General features: G+C 34.8%; 5 protein-coding genes across 5 annotated transcripts; 2 read left to right on the top strand and 3 right to left on the bottom strand.

Moving 5' to 3' along the window:
• Positions 1-34: 34 nt before the first annotated feature.
• Positions 35-1,424, bottom strand: LOC126381784 (39S ribosomal protein L51, mitochondrial). Its single transcript, XM_050031265.1, has 4 exons — positions 1,239-1,424; positions 1,008-1,127; positions 677-821; positions 35-250 (listed from the first exon to the last, which is right to left on the bottom strand). The coding sequence occupies exons 1-4, from the start codon at positions 1,298-1,300 to the stop codon at positions 107-109; spliced, it is 471 nt and encodes a 156-aa protein (XP_049887222.1). The 5' UTR covers positions 1,301-1,424; the 3' UTR covers positions 35-106.
• A 529-nt stretch (positions 1,425-1,953) lies between these two features.
• LOC126381770 (zinc finger protein 98-like) lies at positions 1,954-6,961 on the top strand. The gene is made up of 2 exons (XM_050031244.1): positions 1,954-2,050; positions 2,471-6,961. The coding sequence occupies exon 2, from the start codon at positions 2,480-2,482 to the stop codon at positions 3,635-3,637; it is 1,158 nt and encodes a 385-aa protein (XP_049887201.1). The 5' UTR covers positions 1,954-2,050; positions 2,471-2,479; the 3' UTR covers positions 3,638-6,961.
• Positions 6,962-8,562: 1,601 nt separating this feature from the next.
• LOC126381773 (surfeit locus protein 6 homolog) lies at positions 8,563-10,242 on the bottom strand. Its single transcript, XM_050031250.1, has 5 exons — positions 10,034-10,242; positions 9,766-9,912; positions 9,283-9,663; positions 8,918-9,129; positions 8,563-8,770 (listed from the first exon to the last, which is right to left on the bottom strand). The coding sequence occupies exons 2-5, from the start codon at positions 9,887-9,889 to the stop codon at positions 8,600-8,602; spliced, it is 888 nt and encodes a 295-aa protein (XP_049887207.1). The 5' UTR covers positions 9,890-9,912; positions 10,034-10,242; the 3' UTR covers positions 8,563-8,599.
• A 385-nt stretch (positions 10,243-10,627) lies between these two features.
• On the top strand, positions 10,628-11,953 carry LOC126381775 (ubiquinone biosynthesis protein COQ4 homolog, mitochondrial). Its single transcript, XM_050031252.1, has 3 exons — positions 10,628-11,263; positions 11,344-11,506; positions 11,736-11,953. Exons 1-3 carry the CDS (start codon positions 10,769-10,771, stop codon positions 11,816-11,818), a joined length of 741 nt encoding a protein of 246 aa, XP_049887209.1. The 5' UTR covers positions 10,628-10,768; the 3' UTR covers positions 11,819-11,953.
• A 122-nt stretch (positions 11,954-12,075) lies between these two features.
• Positions 12,076-16,893, bottom strand: LOC126381759 (protein arginine N-methyltransferase 5). The gene is made up of 9 exons (XM_050031230.1): positions 16,379-16,893; positions 16,011-16,283; positions 15,646-15,825; positions 15,354-15,525; positions 14,924-15,082; positions 14,482-14,635; positions 13,945-14,186; positions 13,496-13,753; positions 12,076-12,507 (listed from the first exon to the last, which is right to left on the bottom strand). Exons 1-9 carry the CDS (start codon positions 16,780-16,782, stop codon positions 12,352-12,354), a joined length of 1,998 nt encoding a protein of 665 aa, XP_049887187.1. The 5' UTR covers positions 16,783-16,893; the 3' UTR covers positions 12,076-12,351.
• Between the last annotated feature and the right edge of the window lie 895 nt (positions 16,894-17,788).

Consider the following 17,788-nt stretch of genomic DNA (forward strand, 5'->3'; position numbering starts at 1 on the left):
CAACAGGTAACGAAAATCATTAAAAAGTAAAAACTTGTACATTAAGATTTATTTATTATTTATCTACATTTTAAACTCTAATATATCCTAAAGACAAGCAGTAAATCTAATCAGGGGATGGGCCGGTCTTGGTTTTCCTATTCAACTTCCTGTAGAGGAAGGAGAGGCGTTTCTGTAGCTCCTTCCACTTGGTAGGAGTTCTCACAGGTTTATCTGTCTTTGCCAACATCTTCTTCTTTCTAAGGAGAATCTGAAACATTGAGATGTAGAATAATAAATATATGCTTACTAAAGTATATGGTAGGATAGTCAGAGCTAAGAGAAAGTAGTACTTGTTTAACCTGATATGAGGGTACAATCATTACAAAAACAAACAATAAAAACAAGTTAACACAGAAAATAATGAAAATTTTTTTTCAAAGTAAAGCTTTTAGAATATAAACTATAATGAACAATGAACAGAAACCTAATTAGGGAATTACACTATAACATACAAAACTCTATGGAGTCTCTGCTTGTTAAGAGAGACTACTACTAATATGCTGGGGTTTGTGTGACTGATGCGGCAGAAACTTGGTTTGGGGAGCTTCAGCTGGATATATGATCCATGCAGGATATTTTATTTTAATCTGCCATATGCAATAATACTAATATATACATAGTAAGAATTACTCACATGATACTCATGTCCGCTGACACCTCTTATCCAAGAAGGAATGTTGTACAGGGTTCTCACTGGATGCAAGTCACCAGGGCCCAGTATATCTATGTAGTCATTTTGTCCAAACAGTGCCCTCCGTTCTGTCCACACATTTGCTGGCCTAGAATGTTTAAATCAGATTTACTTAGCTTGCTAAATTCTTTGAAACTTACTTCCTTTACTTGAAGACTTAGAAAGAAATGAGCAGTCTTTAGAGAAGCAAATAAGTTGGAAGCCAAAACTTCTAGAAGGGAGAAAGAAGCTCAAGGTAATAGAATAATAAACGGTTTTAATGCTCTTGAATTACCTGTACTCCGGCATAGGCTGGATCTTTCCCTCGCTCCTAGGTAACAGGCCTCCACTCCACATCTTTTCCTTATATCCATATCTTCTCACAAGACGAGTCTTCTCTGAATGATATACGTTCCTGAAACCCAATCCATTCAAAATTTATTCATGACATGAAGTAAAAAATATACTAGTTATGCTAAAGATAATTAATATCAATAAAATTATTGGTTAATATGGATCTTCTAACCTTACGATATTGGTTGCAGGTCGCCATAGTGTTTTTAAAACTGTTGAGCCTAACCACGCCATTTAGACTATTATAAAAATTATAATCATTTAAAAATTTAAATGGAAATCAACAGCGACTTATGGTTTATCCTTTGAGGTTATGTATGTTATAAACATTTGACACTGACACTTTGTTAGACACCTGTATAAAAAACTAACTTCACTTAGCAAGATCAAGAACACCAACCTAACGATTCACATTACTGCATGTTGTCTATGCCTACGGCTTTTCGGCGGGTAACGGGACAGTTGCTTTCTTCATTGAGTAATCTAAATATATATCTATACGAAGTGGTGTTTTGTGGTTAATGATCGCATTAAGTTAGTCGGAAGACATTCGCGAGTGTTATTATATTGGAGTATTCAATAAACAAAGTGTATCTGCCTATTTTCGCTTCGTGCCGGGAAGCCGCTTCATAACTCAAAAGTTTATGCGGACTTTTGAGTTAATTCGTTTGGGGTTCGGAGTAGGAGTCTACTCCAAGGGTGGGGGCTTAGGTTTCATCATCATCACCTTTCATCATTTCATTAATCATCAAGAAAAAAAATACGTCAGACATGGCTGTATGGGCATAGTTCCCTTTGCCTTACCCTTCGGGGAAAACCAAAACAAAAAAAAAATGTCTATGCCTACAACAACAAATATAGATTATTATTTTTCGTCTTGGCAACACATATTAAAAAAAAATCGAACCAAATCAAACAAAATGGCCGATGTTCTTTGAAATAATTTTATAGAAATTTTATTGGATTTATTAAAATCTTACAAAAGTATGTAATCTGTGTGTAATAAATATTGCCTTTTCATTTTTAATATTTATGTAGTGACTTGTATTTGTCGTTACGTTTGATGTTTATTACTCATATCGGTCATTGCCCAAACAGGCAAACATTGAACTGTTTCTTGTTTGTTTGTTTATTCCTTGTTTTTGTGACAGTGAAATTGATAAAATAACAGCTATAAATGGAATTAACATATTATATTACGTTTATTACGAAGTATTTGTTACTTTTCTTTCATATTGGGCTTCGTGAAAAACAAACGTAGGACGCGCAATTGCGTTGTTTACTTTAGTAATTTTGCGTTGTTTATTTTGATAACTTCGAACGCAGTACCTTTCATTTACCTTTATACTTTAGTGGTAATGTGTCTAAGTTACACTGTTGAATTTGTTCATTTTGTGTTTTCAGGCACATAAAATGTCTAAAAGAGAACAAAGTGATCGAAACGAGAGGAAGTTGGAATCTACAAGCGATTATGAAAGTCTCATATCCCAACACAGTATATTTGAGTCAGCCAGATCTAAACATCAAGAATTGCCAAGTTTCCCTGGCTTCTCCAATGCAGAAACACAAACAAAGACAAGTGACATAAAGAGTCAGGGAGTGCAGCCTGGGTTAGGAGCTTGGCACTACAACCCCTGGTGGATGCTAGCTAGCACATCCCGCAACATCCCTTCTCAAGATGACTTTGCGGAGAACAGTGACCAAGCTAAAGTAAAGCAGGAACCCCCTGGTGCAGGTACTCCAGACCATGATCCTCTACAGACTGACCCTGACCACTACACCACAGGTGCAGCAACCCCTCCCGCAGGGTTGGACTCATTCTGTGATGACTGTTCTGATCCATTCTGCGACTCCAGTGCAGCAATCTGCCGTAAACTCTTCCATTGTCCACATTGTAGAAAAAGCTACCCCACTATTTTAGAGTTCAATACACATTTAACAGGAGTGCATCCAGCACAAAAACCTTTCAGGTGCCAAATCTGTTTGGAACCATTCAATAAGAAATCATACCTGAGAAGACACTTAGATGCAAGCCATACTCGCAAGGATGTAAATAAGTGTTCAGTGTGTTCAAAATACATTAAAGATAAGAGTAACTTACGCAAGCACATGCAAGTCCACACAGGACGCGTGCCACAGAAGCAGTTCAAGTGTGACCTATGCAATAATAAGCGCTACATGTCACTAGACCGCCTCAACAACCATAAAGTGGTGTGTACTGGAGAAAAGGTGCTCAAGTACTGTGACATGTGCACCAAAGTTTTTGACAATTCCAGGTCTTTGAATAGTCACAAGAAAGTTCATGCCAGAGAACTAAAGTGTGACAACTGTGGTGAACAACTCCGTTCATTAGAACAATTTACAAACCATAAGATGATTTGTCAAGGAGCATCTGAAGCCAGTGGCAGTCAGTCAGGCTCCACTGGCTCGGTCGGTGTAGGCATGAACCGGTGCTGTACTCAGCCAGGTCTGTGCGAGCATGACAAGCCTGCCTACCTGAACATACCAGGCTATGCTGCGGGCAGGGTGCTCGATGCAACACTCACATCTCTGAAATCTGAGCTGAACTGATGTCAAATGATGCAAAGATTATACAAAGTAACTTAATATGAAAATTTAAAACATTTCTGTTTTTACAATATTACCAAATAGTTATCAATGACAGTAATAATTTCACAATTGAGAATTTCACAAGACTGATGCAAATATCCCGCCTCACGACTTGCTTTATTATTACCATTTAAATTAAGACTTAAGTTTGTAGGTTAATATGGTTAGTATAAGCTGCATAGCTATTTGATCATGTTCAAGCATACATGGAGAACTAAATTCAACACTCCAAGGGAGCCTTCTATTACATTACAAAACAATTGAATTTAGATCTGCATTACATTTGAATATGTCCAAATTGTTGTCCGCCTTTAATGATTAACTTAAAATTTTACACTTGTATAAAATTATTCCACCAAATCAGCTTTACTGATTAGAAACCAGACCAGACATGCAATACTTGTAAAATGATATAACAGATATATTTTTTGTTATTTGACTATAACAATGCCTTGACTGATTTAGATTAATATTAATGTGCAGTATTACATTAAACATTTTTTATTTTTCTATTTGGAAAAGTTGTAAGAGCTATATTATTTTTATAATTTTTAGGACATATTTAGAGTGTCTAAGAGGCAGTCTATGGAGGCTGTACCTAGAGCACATTCTGTTTTCCAGTGCTCTCATGTACTTTAAACTCCAAAGACAATGTTTTAAATGTAGTTTCATATGCATATTAGGTGTGTAATTCAAAAATTTTCTAAAGACAACTTTACATGTGACTTTTTGTTTCATCACAGCCTTTAGTATAAGTGAGTTTGTAAAGTGCAATGAACCATTGGCTAAGCCTTGAGCATGTTGTGGTTATGGGAAATATTGTTGTGTTCTCCTTACCCAAAATATTTATTCTTGAAGTGTTATACACTAAAATTTATTGCTGCAAATTATAGGATTAATACTTTGAGTATATTATATCAAATATATAAAAGTGTAATGTGGATTGTACATGTGTGTACCTCACATTTATATAGTATAGGAAACGTGAGGCTAATAAGAAACTAGCCTAGCCTTTTATTACGCATACATATACTATCAGCAAATAGTAGTTATTTTTACTCTTAAATTTTATCCTAAAGTATCATTTTGTTGGTTTGAACATTGAAGTAATTGAGAAGGTTGTATGTACACCTTATAGCACAATATTTATTGGCCACCTAGCTGTTATTTCAAATGGTTTGCTATGCCGCCTTCTGCCTACATTCATTTAAAATTAAAAACATTTCATTCTTCATTTTTAATTAATGTTAAATTAAAAGTTTTAAATGTACCGGTGATTGCCTTCATTGTTCACACCAACTCAGTGGAGTTATTATAATGTAATCGTACATAACATTACTTCTTATTTTATTTATTTTCTTATATTCGTGTTATTTCTACAGATTGAGAAATTGTCTATATGGAGGCTTTTATTCATAATTATTAGTTGTTGCTATTTACAATTGTTTTAACTTTAGCATGGTTTATTTTTATAACATAGATTTAGTTAATTAGATTATTATATTTTCATTACATATAAGTTATTGAGAGGACTTGTGCTTATTTTGCAAAGAACCAAAATTGTTATATTCATATCATTTAATTTACTTTTCACTGCATGGCATAATCATTTAATTTTGGAACTGATGTCTATGTTCAATTTGTTCCATAATTATTGAGCTTAGGGTTCGATATCAATTCCAAACTACCAGCATGCTGTAGCTGGAATGACAAAAAATCAGTTTGCATGGCGATTATGACAATAATGCAAAAGTTTCAAATTGCCGCCAATATACCCAGCTATAATTACTTTACAAAAACTAAATAGAAAGTCATACAAACCTTACCGTACCTTTATTAATCCCATCGATAGCAATATGACTACTAAAGTTTATATAATCTTGTAGGATTGTAAAAACTTATTTTTAGTCGATTATAACCACCAAGAATCTGTTAATTGATCTAGAACTATTTTAGTTTGTGGTCTGTAAGTTATTAGTAAGTCCTCTACGTTATTTTAGTATCGCACGATTTGTCTTTCGCCGAACTCGTCATTACAAGTTTAAAGAGACTGTTGCTTAATACTTTGTATTTTTGTTTTATGACTTGCATTTGAAATTAAATTGTAAGAAATTACTTAGATACTTTAAATTCGAAAATTGTGTAATGACGAGTCCATAATATAAACACGTCAATAAATAACTATTTACCTGTTTAATTTGTTAAGTTAAATTATGTTTGTATATCTAATTTCATCACATTAAAGTTTTACTCGCAAAGCGATTATGTTGCTGTTGATTTTGTGTTGCTTCGATGTTGTAAATGTCAAGTAAAGATGGTGTTCAAAGATGTATTTTTTAAATTAGTACAGTATCTTGGTCTTGTTTTTAAAGGGGCAATGTAAGGGGCTTGCTCTATCAGTCGGCGTTGACTGACGACTATAGGTGCTTATCATAGTTTAAATCTATGATAATTAACCAAAACTAATGCCTGTATTTATCACAAGTAAGTACTTACTGAACCATTAATAGTCCCAAGATTTCATCTCATGCCAAAAAAATATTTAAATGCCATTGTCTGAACCGCCTAAATATTTATTTGTTTGAGACTGACAAATAATTTATCATTGAATGCCATCTTAGACTTCTTAAAACGTAACACCAACTACTATACTAGTAACTTATTTGCTTTGCATCGATATTAACGTTTTGAAATTTACTTAAAAATAATACCAATATTTTTCATCATCTCCGTAGTTTTTTAGCATGGTGTGTACCTTTTAATGCACCTAGGTTTAAGAAAAAATGTGTTCATATGAATTTAGTTACATAGAGTATAGTTTATCTTTAGTGCAGTAGACTGTAAAACAGTGTAATTTCCGCTATTTTTCACCGAACTATATTATAAAACAGGAATTTATAGCGTGCCTGTGATGATACCGCACCGAATCGCAATTATATACTTCCATTGTGTAAGAGGGCTTGCGCACTAGTTAGCCTGTTACGACCGTCTAGTAACTTTTACGACTACTAGGCACGACCAAACGACGCCACCGCTAAGTGCGCTATAAATTATATTATAATGCTGGTCGCTAGACAAAGCAACGCTAGCGCGCAGACTCCCTAAAAAGCCAAATTTTGTAACATTAATGCTAGGTACTCTAGAACTGAGCAAGCAACCGCCTGTTACCTACCGTTGGTTTTGCTTTATATACGGTATTAGGACTAGCAACGGAAGTATTATTATAATACAAAAATAGCTACACATACCTATCTATCATGAATAAACAATGTTTCATTTCCGTTATTATGCGTTTTTATTTAATTACCCTCAACCTATAACATTTTCTGCCTAAGATTTTCGTGTTCACAAAATCTAACAAATTTATTAGTTCTGCTTTGTGAGCAAAGCAAAGAATAAGGAATAATACTGCCAAAGGTGTGCGTCAAGCTAGCGGCCTCAAAAAAAAAATGGGCACGAAAAAATAATTTGACCATACCAAAAAATAGTACTCTTATTGAAAAAAATAGTACCTGTTGTAAAAAAATTAGTACCATCACGGTTCTGGATTTATAGCCATGTTTTATTGCACTTGCTAGCTTGACGGTGAGCGAAATTTGGCGAGAGTTAACGACAAGGTCTTTCGCTTTGATTTAAACGCCAAAAAATAGTATCGAAATAGTACTCACCCCCTGCAAAATACCGAAAGTAGTACTTCAACGGTTCCAAAGTTATAAAGGCAGTTCTTTGATCCCGCTAGCTTGACGTTTTGAAAATACCTATTATCTGGGGAACGCTTGCATACTTCAGTATGTAACTAATGTCAATAAACTCGTATGAAATAGTACTCCCTACCATCATAATTTTGATCCGATTCTCTTTGTAGAAATGTTAAAAAATCATCATAACCTATGCCATACATTTGTTGTTGATACAGTCACGTAGACAATTACATAACCTCACAATTTATTCGTAAGTATTGCCATTTTGGAGGTCTACCCTACCATTTCTTTGCACTTCAGTGCTGCTATTACAAAAAATTCCTATTGCATACACCCATATGCACTAATTTTAATAGAAAATGGCTGCATGGGTCTAGTTCTTATCGAAAACAATCTGTGATTTTAATACATCATAATACATTTTTAATCTGCTGTTTTATTTTATAATTTATACCTAAATGTTGAATTTGTTACGGATCGAAGTGTTTGTTAATAAACAATTTGCAGTATTTGTAGAATAACTCAAAGAGTTTCAACAATGATATTACTTTCATCTAACAACCCTGGCACTTCACCAATTTTTACCCAAAAATGGGGAAAAATACTGAAATCTGACAACATTCTTGACCATGTGTAATAATTTTGTTCGCGACTGTACTCGTCTTGATAAATGTATGACATAGGTTATAATGACTTTTTGACATATTTCTACAAAGAGAATCAGGTCCAAATTATGATGGTAGGGAGTACTATTTCATACGAGTTTATTGACATTAGTTACAAACTGAAGTATGCAAGCATTCCCCAGATAATAGGTATTTTCAAAACGTCAAGCTAGCGGGATCAAAGAACTACCTTTATAACTTTGGAACCGTTGAAGTACTACTTTCGGTATTTTGCAGGGGGTGAGTACTATTTCGATACTATTTTTTGGCGTTTAAATCAAAGCGAAAGACCTTGTCGTTAACTCTCGCCAAATTTCGCTCACCGTCAAGCTAGCAAGTGCAATAAAACATGGCTATAAATCCAGAACCGTGATGGTACTAATTTTTTTACAACAGGTACTATTTTTTTCAATAAGAGTACTATTTTTTGGTATGGTCAAATTATTTTTTCGTGCCCATTTTTTTTTTTGAGGCCGCTAGCTTGACGCACACCTGCCAAAGTTAAAATAATAGTCAAAAATAAATTATGTACAATCTTTATTAGTCTTAAAATCAACTTAAATAACAACACGACCCCTCTTAACAGCAGCTTTGATAATTTTTCCTTTCTTCTCCTTTTTCTTTTTAGAAATATTTTCTTTCCTCTTCTTTTGCCTCTCATCTTTCTTCTGTTCCACATTCTCAATTCTCTTCTCCCACTTCTTTTTACTCTGCTTCTTTAATTGATCCTGTAAATAAAGAATAAAATAACATGAATGACAATTTTACACAGACATTAGTAGCAAGACATAAAACCAATAAAAAAAAATAATGATGTTGATATGCCTAATATCTTTTCATGCCTTTTGATATGAAGACTCAAACCAAACACTCACCATTTTCTTTATAGATTTCTTTAACAACAATGGATCATCTTTAACTTTTTGACCTTCAGCTTTCTGAAGAATGGTCTTCCATGCCATTTTTTCTTTTAATTCCTTAGCTTTGTGTCCTTCATCTTTCTCTTCTAGCTCACGGAATTTTTCTTCTTGCTGTTTTAAGTTCTCCAAAATCTTTTTGGGATCTTTTTCCTTCTTCTGCGACTTGTCTAGAAGAAATTAAAAAGTTAGAAAAATGCATAACTACACAAGCATTTGTCTCCACTACTGCTACACATACTTCTATTATTTACAAATTATTAATACTTTTCATGTCACTTTTTAAAAGACTAAACAAAAAATATGTTGATTGAATCACTTACCAGGCTGACCGACACTTGAAAAATCAAACTTGGAGAATACTAATTTACCATCAGCATTGAACACTGGTTTTTGTTGTTTCAAAACTTCATGCTTTGGTACTTTAGGTTTTTCTTCCGGCTCTGTCTTCTCCACAGGTACAGGTTTCTCACTTGCCACTTTCATTTTTTTATTATTCTGTCTCTCCTTTTTCTTTAATTTCTTATTCAGTTTGCTACTGATGCTTTTCTTAACCAATTTGTTTTTCAAATTGAAGTTTTTCTGAGATTTCAGTTTTTCTAGTTTTTCCTCTAACTCTGCAATGCTGCGGGCTCGTTTTGGCAATTCTTTCTCCTCTGTATTTGGAGTGTTATCACTAAACATATCTTCGTCAGCATTTTCATCTAAAATTAGAATAGTAAAAAAATAGAAACTTAACAAATAATTGTGGGGTCTTATCACGCTTGGTGGTTACACATATTATAAAGTTAATATAAATAATTTACCTTTAATTTGAGGAAGCGATACTACTGAAAACACATTTTTCAAAAAATTGAATTCTTTTGTAACTAACGCTCTTAACTGCTTCTTGTTCATTTGGGGCTTTTGTTGAGTCATGGCGACTGGCATCTGATATTATTCATTAATATTATCTGGAATAACAAAAAAATAACACATTTTAATAAGTACAACAGAACAAAAATAACCTATAAAACTATAAATACGATAAATTACACAACATAGTGAAAAAATGTAAATTTTACAAATCTTTACCTAATATATTTATTTATTTTTCAATTGTAGCTTTCACTTGCAGATATAATTCAGGGGAAAGATTTAAAATATAAGCAATCAACAATCACACATTCACATGGGTACGGGTACTTCGCTTTGACAGATCAATTAATGTGTTGCCATTTTTTATACCAAAACTGGATTTCTGCTAAGGTCGATGACCGATCTCACCAATGTCGAGTGCCGACAGGACCTTTGACATAGTCATGGCTCTTGTAACGACTAAAATACTTCCTTCCTTCAGTTACTAGTAATCGGACCAAGGGCTTCACGTGCCTGTCGAAGCCCAGAATCCAAGAGGATTATTTTAGAAAATTACACAACAACCCATTCGCGTTGAATACCGCTGCCAGAAACTCATTTTCGGATTTGGAACAATGGTTATCAAGGGCCAACTTTTACTTTCGGGAATATTTTTCAGTCTAATCTGGTGCATTAATAATAATAATATGTATGTTAAAGCAAGTATAGATTTTTTTAATTTTTCTTATTTTTTTATTTTTACAAATGAATCAAGACTAAAATAAAAATAAAATTTGTCATTCTCATAGCATAACAGCTGATTTTTGTACTACTTATGTATGACCTAATGACTTATGGAGTTATGGTACGTTTTGTTTACCTAGGTAGGTACCTAAATATCAAAGAGTAATACTACTACGTTCTACAATATTTCTGGGTTAATTTAATTTCGGTGTCGTTATTTACTAAACAATGCGGATTACACTAATTCGAAAATTTTGTACTAACATCCCGAAACATGGAACGTTTGTGGAGGAAATGCAAAATAATTTCATTCCCACAAACCTCTTCCAAAAAACATTGTTATCATGCGGATCCGCGGCCGTAGCTCTTCTGAATCCGCATAGAGGTGATATGATCGCTTGCTTGGGAGAAGTTACTGGTAACGATGCTTTAAAGTACATGAGGAGTAAAATTATTGAAACACAGGAAGGCAAAGAAATATTACAAAACATGCCGCGTATAAATTCGAAAACAGTTTCGTTTCAAAAGCTGTCCGAGTTACCAGAGAACACACTTGGGCGTGTATACGCAGATTTCATGAGAGACAACAATATTACAGCAGATTCTCGTTTACCTGTACAATTCATAGATGACCCAGAGCTGGCTTACGTTATGCAACGTTATAGAGAAGTTCATGATTTAGTTCATGCCACTTTGTTTATGAAGACTACTATGTTGGGAGAGGTAAACAAACAGGATATATAAATGGATTTTTAAATGGTATGCTTCGTAATTTTTCATTAAATATACTTTCTTAAACACAGGTGACAATAAAATGGGTTGAAGGCATACAGACCAGGCTGCCAATGTGTATTAGCGGTGGCATCTGGGGTGCGGGCAGACTCAAACCAAGACACAGACACCTGTACCTTCAGTATTACTTGCCTTGGGCTATCCGGACAGGAAATAATGCCAAGTTTTTACAAGGTACCTATTATAACTTGTAAGAGTGTGCTGTGTATATTATGTACCAGACAGTTAAATATACAAACTTATAAGTTCATTAAGATCAATTTATAATCAAGAGGACCTGCAGATTTACTTACAGGTGCTGGTGATAAACTTGAGCTATTTCCTCATTTCATAGTCATTTTTGATAAGCAATAGGTATGTAGACAACATTTCTAATTGTTTCTAATATTGGATTATATTTCAGGTATTTATTATGAAAAACGATGGGAACAGGATATAGATGAATTTCACAAGGAGATGAATATTGTCAGATTGATTAAAAAGTGATATTGAAACATTATCTATGATTATTCTTGTTATTATACCTATTAAGATTGGTGAATTAAACAGTTTTGAAGATATTACTCAGTAAGGTATCATTTATGTTACTATTTTATTAATAAAAAGAAAATATCTTAGAAAGATTTTTGTTTTCTCAGATTATTATTTCTATACATAAGAACAACAAATACCACTGATTTGGAAGAAAACATATTAGGAAAACAATTTGGCAAAAAATATATATAAGAAAAAAACACAGTGAGTAGGTACTTATAATTATATATTTCGAATCAATCACATGGCTTGGAAGTGGTCATAGGGGATCAGCACACAGAACGCGGAAGCGAGACGATACGCGCGCGAGACGCGTTGAAATACGTGAAATTATTATTTTTTCTCTGTGAAGGAATGGTATAAATGTCATAATGGGTCAAAACTCATGTGCTCTATGTGTGGAATCCATAACGAAAAACTTAACAATATTCTGTACACATGAAGAAATAGGTTTTCTATTGTGACATGGATAATTTTAAATATGATTATAGTAACATTTCGGCGCTCCGTCCGTTAGGGTTGTGGATGGGTGTGGTGCGCTCACCGACGCGGCACACCCACTCATACCACACACGCCGTGAGTCCTTGCAACGCCAGAATGTCGCTGTTAACGTCTCACCTTTCGATACTCGTAGCGGCGTCTGTAAATAAACTAAAGTTAACAGACAAGAAAATTTAAAAAAGATCTTAAATGATGCAACTTTTTAAGTGTGCGTCAAGCTAGCGGCCTCAAAAAAAAAATGGGCACGAAAAAATTATTTGACCATACCAAAAAATAGTACTCTTATTGAAAAAAATAGTACCTGTTGTAAAAAAAATAGTACCATCACGGTTCTGGATTTATAGCCATGTTTTATTGCACTTGCTAGCTTGACGGTGAGCGAAATTTGGCGAGAGTTAACGACAAGGTCTTTCGCTTTGATTTAAACACCAAAAAATAGTACCGAAATAGTACTCACCCCCTGCAAAATACCGAAATGAGTACTTCAACGGTTCCAAAGTTATAAAGGTAGATCTTTGATCCCGCTGGCTTGACGTTTTGAAAATACCTATTATCTGGGGAACGCTTGCATACTTCAGTATGTAACTAATGTCAATAAACTCGTATGAAATAGTACTTCCTACCATCATAATTTTGATCCGATTCTCTTTGTAGAAATATGTTAAAAAATCATCATAACCTATGTCATACATTACATACAAATAGTACCGAAATAGTTTTCGGTACTATTTTTTGGCGTTTAAATCAAAGCGAAAGACCTTGTCGTTAACTCTCGCCAAATTTCGCTCACCGTCAAGCTAGCAAGTGCAATAAAACATGGCTATAAATCCAGAACCGTGATGGTACTATTTTTTTTACAACAGGTACTATTTTTTTCAATAAGAGTACTATTTTTTGGTATGGTCAAATTATTTTTTCGTGCCCATTTTTTTTTTGAGGCCGCTAGCTTGACGCACACCTTTTTTAGCAAAATTATAGGTACTATTGATAGGGGCATGGTGCCACTTGGTTTTTTATTCTTCAAGAGAAGCTGTCTTTTCGTATACAGCCAGTGACTAATAAAGGAAAAACTATTATTTAAGTAGTGAAAAAAACCTATGATTTTATATGAAAAAACAGCAAATTACCTTGATAGGAATGAAAACTGGAAACCAAGAAATCATTCCTGGACTATGCGTGGCAGGCACAATACTGATCATTTCATCTGCATATAATGTGCAGTCAAAATAACCACCAAATCCATGGACTACATTGTCCTGTTTGACTTGCCAAGATATAGTTTCAGATCTTCTGTTGTCTGTTTGTGGTAGACCTCTGTAGTCTGTCAACTCTTGACCTTCGTGATTAGTCGCACCTTTCGCTGGATGATTGAAAGTAAAGGCAAGCTGAAATGAAAATTTTGCGCTATACATTTGATTTAAAGTAAAATTCTGTACATGTCTTTTTAGATACTAGTTAAGAATAGTTCTCTTTCAGACTACAGGCGCCTATTGTGGTATTTTGTTTTTGGCCAAGAAACCACTTAAGGTAAGACTCAGATCTCTGCAGGAAAATAAAATGCCAATATGTTACATACCTCAGGTTCAGCAATCTCATGTTTATTTTGCATGTACACCACCCATAAAGTCTCGAGATTCTTGTCTTTATGTGTCGAGATTCCTGTCGTCGACGTCATCTTAGCAGCCCCCCACAGGCGCGGCGAAGAAATAGGCGCGACAAAGGAACGATATTCGCAAGGTATGGATATTCCACCTGGCTTTAGTAACCCAGCGGCGCCGTCTAAGCATTCAGGAGACAACTCATTGTCACCCCATGAGCCTAATGAAAAAGTTATTTATTTTTAGTTATTAAACACCTCTATTCCATTGCAGTTACTGGTCATATAACACACCTAATCTTTATCGTAAGGCTCTTTAAATCCTGGTTAAGCCAGACAGAAATATTATGCAACAGAAACAAAATCTTAACTCTTCCTTGATTCTAAATTATATTATCTCTAGACTACATGAGTTGCAACATCAGCACATTATACTTGTCCTACATTGCACTGGACAATTTATTCAAATGACAAATTGCATTCAACAAATGCAGAAAATGTATTCTATGTACGCACCCAAGAGTTCAGAGATGATGATGTCTGCCTTGGGTGTGAGTGTGATGTTTCGCATGTCGCCCGGTATAAGTGTCACGTCTCGGTCCCGCCACACCTCGCGAACTTGCGCCGCTAGTACCACCACCGCGCACGGGTTTTTTTCTACTACCACTACCTGAAAATTTAAATATTTTTCCTGAGTAAACTGTAGTGGCTTTGCTATAAGTTGACCTGATCTGAAAAATCATAAGATAAGAAGGAAGAATAGAGAACAAAGAAACGTTTAGAAAGAAGAATAAGTGGTTGGAAGCTCATCTATTTACTTCTTTTATTTGACTTACTTCTATATATTTATATTCAGTTAATTAAACACAAATATTGATGAAAGTCTAACAGTTGTGTAGAATAAACAAGCTAAGCATCGGCCTCGAAAATTCGTTTATAAGTTCTCAAATTCACTTACCTTAACTTTAGTGTTAGTAATATCAGCTGCGTTAAACGTAGCTCTCACAAGGGGACCACGTCCAGCACCTAGCACCATCACAGTTAAAGGTTTTTTATCTATATCACTCTTTACACACTCATTGCTTGTATCAATTATGGCATCTGTAGTTCTTTTATCCTGTAAAGACAAATGAGTAAATGTTAAATGAGCTATGTGTGTGGTGGCCTTTCCACCAGGTCGGTGTCTTACTTATCTAAAATATGGTAAAAATCAAGAAAAACACTAAAGGTTGGAAAGTGTGTGTCTTTCATCATTTAATAGTAATACCTTTATTCAGATAATTGATTCACTAACCACATTTTATATTTTTCTATTTGCTAGTCTATCTGTCTATCATTTAATAAGTAACAATTTTAATGTTTAGAATAGAATGTTTTCTAATACTTACACTATCTACATTACTCTCACTTGTCTGTTTAGTTTTCAAGTCATTCATGGCCTTCACTATAGCTTTCTGGTACTGATCATATTTAATAGGATCCTTCTCAAACACATTGTATGTGTGAGTGTCCAGATTGTCTGCAAGGGGCTGCAGAGGTGTTTGCAGGTAGTCTTCCCATCTGTAATGAAATAACTAATATAAAATCATTGTGATCACCTTGGAATTAATAACTGAAATAAGCTCAATTACTTTCTCTAGTTAAATATTTTAGTGAAAAAAAATATCAACATTGTTTTACCCTCTAGCATAACACAGCATGGGGTCTTCGGCAGGGCTCCGCCGTCGCTGCCACAACTGGTACAAATACTGCAGGTAGAACTCAATGTTGGATCTCCGTGCGCCGCTCACAATCACCTGAGCATCTCTCTCCACCATGCTCACTACTACATGTTGGTGGGCTTTTGATAAAACTGGGAAACTGAATATGACACAGATATATTAGAAAACATTTGCAATTTACTATATTTATTCAATATTTTCTAACCAAAGTATTAGTGGAACACAAATAAAAAAATAATTTAGATGAATCTATTTAACACATGAATAATATAAAACCTTTATTCTCATATTACTTGTACCACCTTTTGAAGGTTTTTTACATACCCTTTCTTGTTGTTGTGGAATATAGATGTAGGAACAATAACTGCTTTAATGGGTTCTCCAAGCCACCTCTGTACAATCTCCTCTGACGGCAAGTCTGCTGACAACTCTAGCACCACACCCGCCCGCTTATCCCAGTCCATTAACTCATGGAACCTTGACCACCAGTGCCATGTGTCGTTGTATGCATCTTCATTGTCACCACCCTCTGGAGTCTCCCTATATGTCCTTGGACACACCATAGGCACATGAACCCATATTAAAGTGTGATGGAAACTGGAAAAACATGGGCATTTAATTTACCATAGAAAACGTAAACTATAATGTTGAGTAAACTATAGAATTTTCTTCAATATGTTTTAGAATCTTACTTGTTCTCAAAATAGGTGTGTAGTATTCTGGCTAAATTATCAGAATCTCGTCCATGTAATGATAGCATTATAGCAGGTACACCAAGTCCACGACAATAACATAGCTCTTCTGTTAAACCGTCTTCATGTCTTTGCCGAACAATGGGGGAGGGTGAATCCACGTTAAAGTATGGCGAGAGCTTAGCGACTATCCTTGTTGTCCAATCTTGTGGTGACAGAACCATGTCTGACCGCGTAAATCCTCCCACACAGCCGGCGCCCGCGACATAATGCCGCCTGAAACGTGGGTGTACTATCGGTGCAACAATAAAAGAGTAATTACAGTGTAACGCCTCTGTAAGACATGCTTGTAAATCAGCAGTTGTCGTATATTCTAAGCCGCAAGATATCTCTTGCTGCGACATAGTAACAAGTGTATGTTTTAATTTATTATCAACTAAAACAGAAAATATGCTCCACTTTAAAAAAATAGGTTACAAAATTACAGAACGATTCGGCGTGCGGCATCAGACAAAATTTGATTGTTGTTGTTGTTTAAATTCGCCTTATATAAGGCAGGCAAAGATCTCAGGACCATACAGCCTTGACTTTAGTAATTTAAAATTCGAAAATAACGATCAAAATAGGCCTAAGCCTTGTCTTCAATTTTCAATATCCAATTTAGGCCAAAGCCTTGTCTTCAGTTTCCAATATCCAATTTAGGCCAATGCCTTGTCTTCAGTTTTCAATCTCTCTCATTTAATATTCTTAATAGGCCAAAGCCTTGTCTTCAGTTTTTAATCTCTTTCATTTAAAATCCATATTAGGCCTAAGCCTTGTCTTCTGTATCCAAAATCTTGAAAGTAAAATCCAGTTTAGGCCTAAGCCTCGTCTTTATCCATGATCTTGTCACATCCAATAATAAGAAGTTCCATTCCAGTAAAGTATTATCCGGTAAAGGTTATACCAACCAATTAAGGTAAGTACGTAAGTATAGTCTTCAAATTTCCAATAAAGTTCTAGAAACAAATTTATACAGTGCTAAATAAGTCTCAGGATTTTGAAGCAGTTCAAGCACAGCACGCGGGACTTTGCCAGGCTCTTTGTAAATATTAAGCAAGTCATCCATTAAAAGCAAACGTTCTATTGCAAAATGAGGACAATTGTAGAAAATGTGATCCAAAGTTTGATCTTCTATAGAGCATAAATTGCACGTAGGGGATGCAATTATTCTCATTCTAGCTAAATGCGCATTAACTCTGCAATGACCAAAGCGAAGACGACAAAGAGTCGTGTAAAATTTTCTAGGAAGTAGATTTTTGTGTCTAGCAAACCAGGGCAACACAATCTTATTATTTATAGCCCAATACCAAGTCCCTTTCCGACTTTCAATGTTTTCAACAATATTTGTCCAGTGTTTAGACCAATCTT

This window comes from Pectinophora gossypiella, chromosome 3 (genome assembly GCF_024362695.1).
Source record: "Pectinophora gossypiella chromosome 3, ilPecGoss1.1, whole genome shotgun sequence".
Classification (NCBI taxonomy): domain Eukaryota; kingdom Metazoa; phylum Arthropoda; class Insecta; order Lepidoptera; family Gelechiidae; genus Pectinophora; species Pectinophora gossypiella.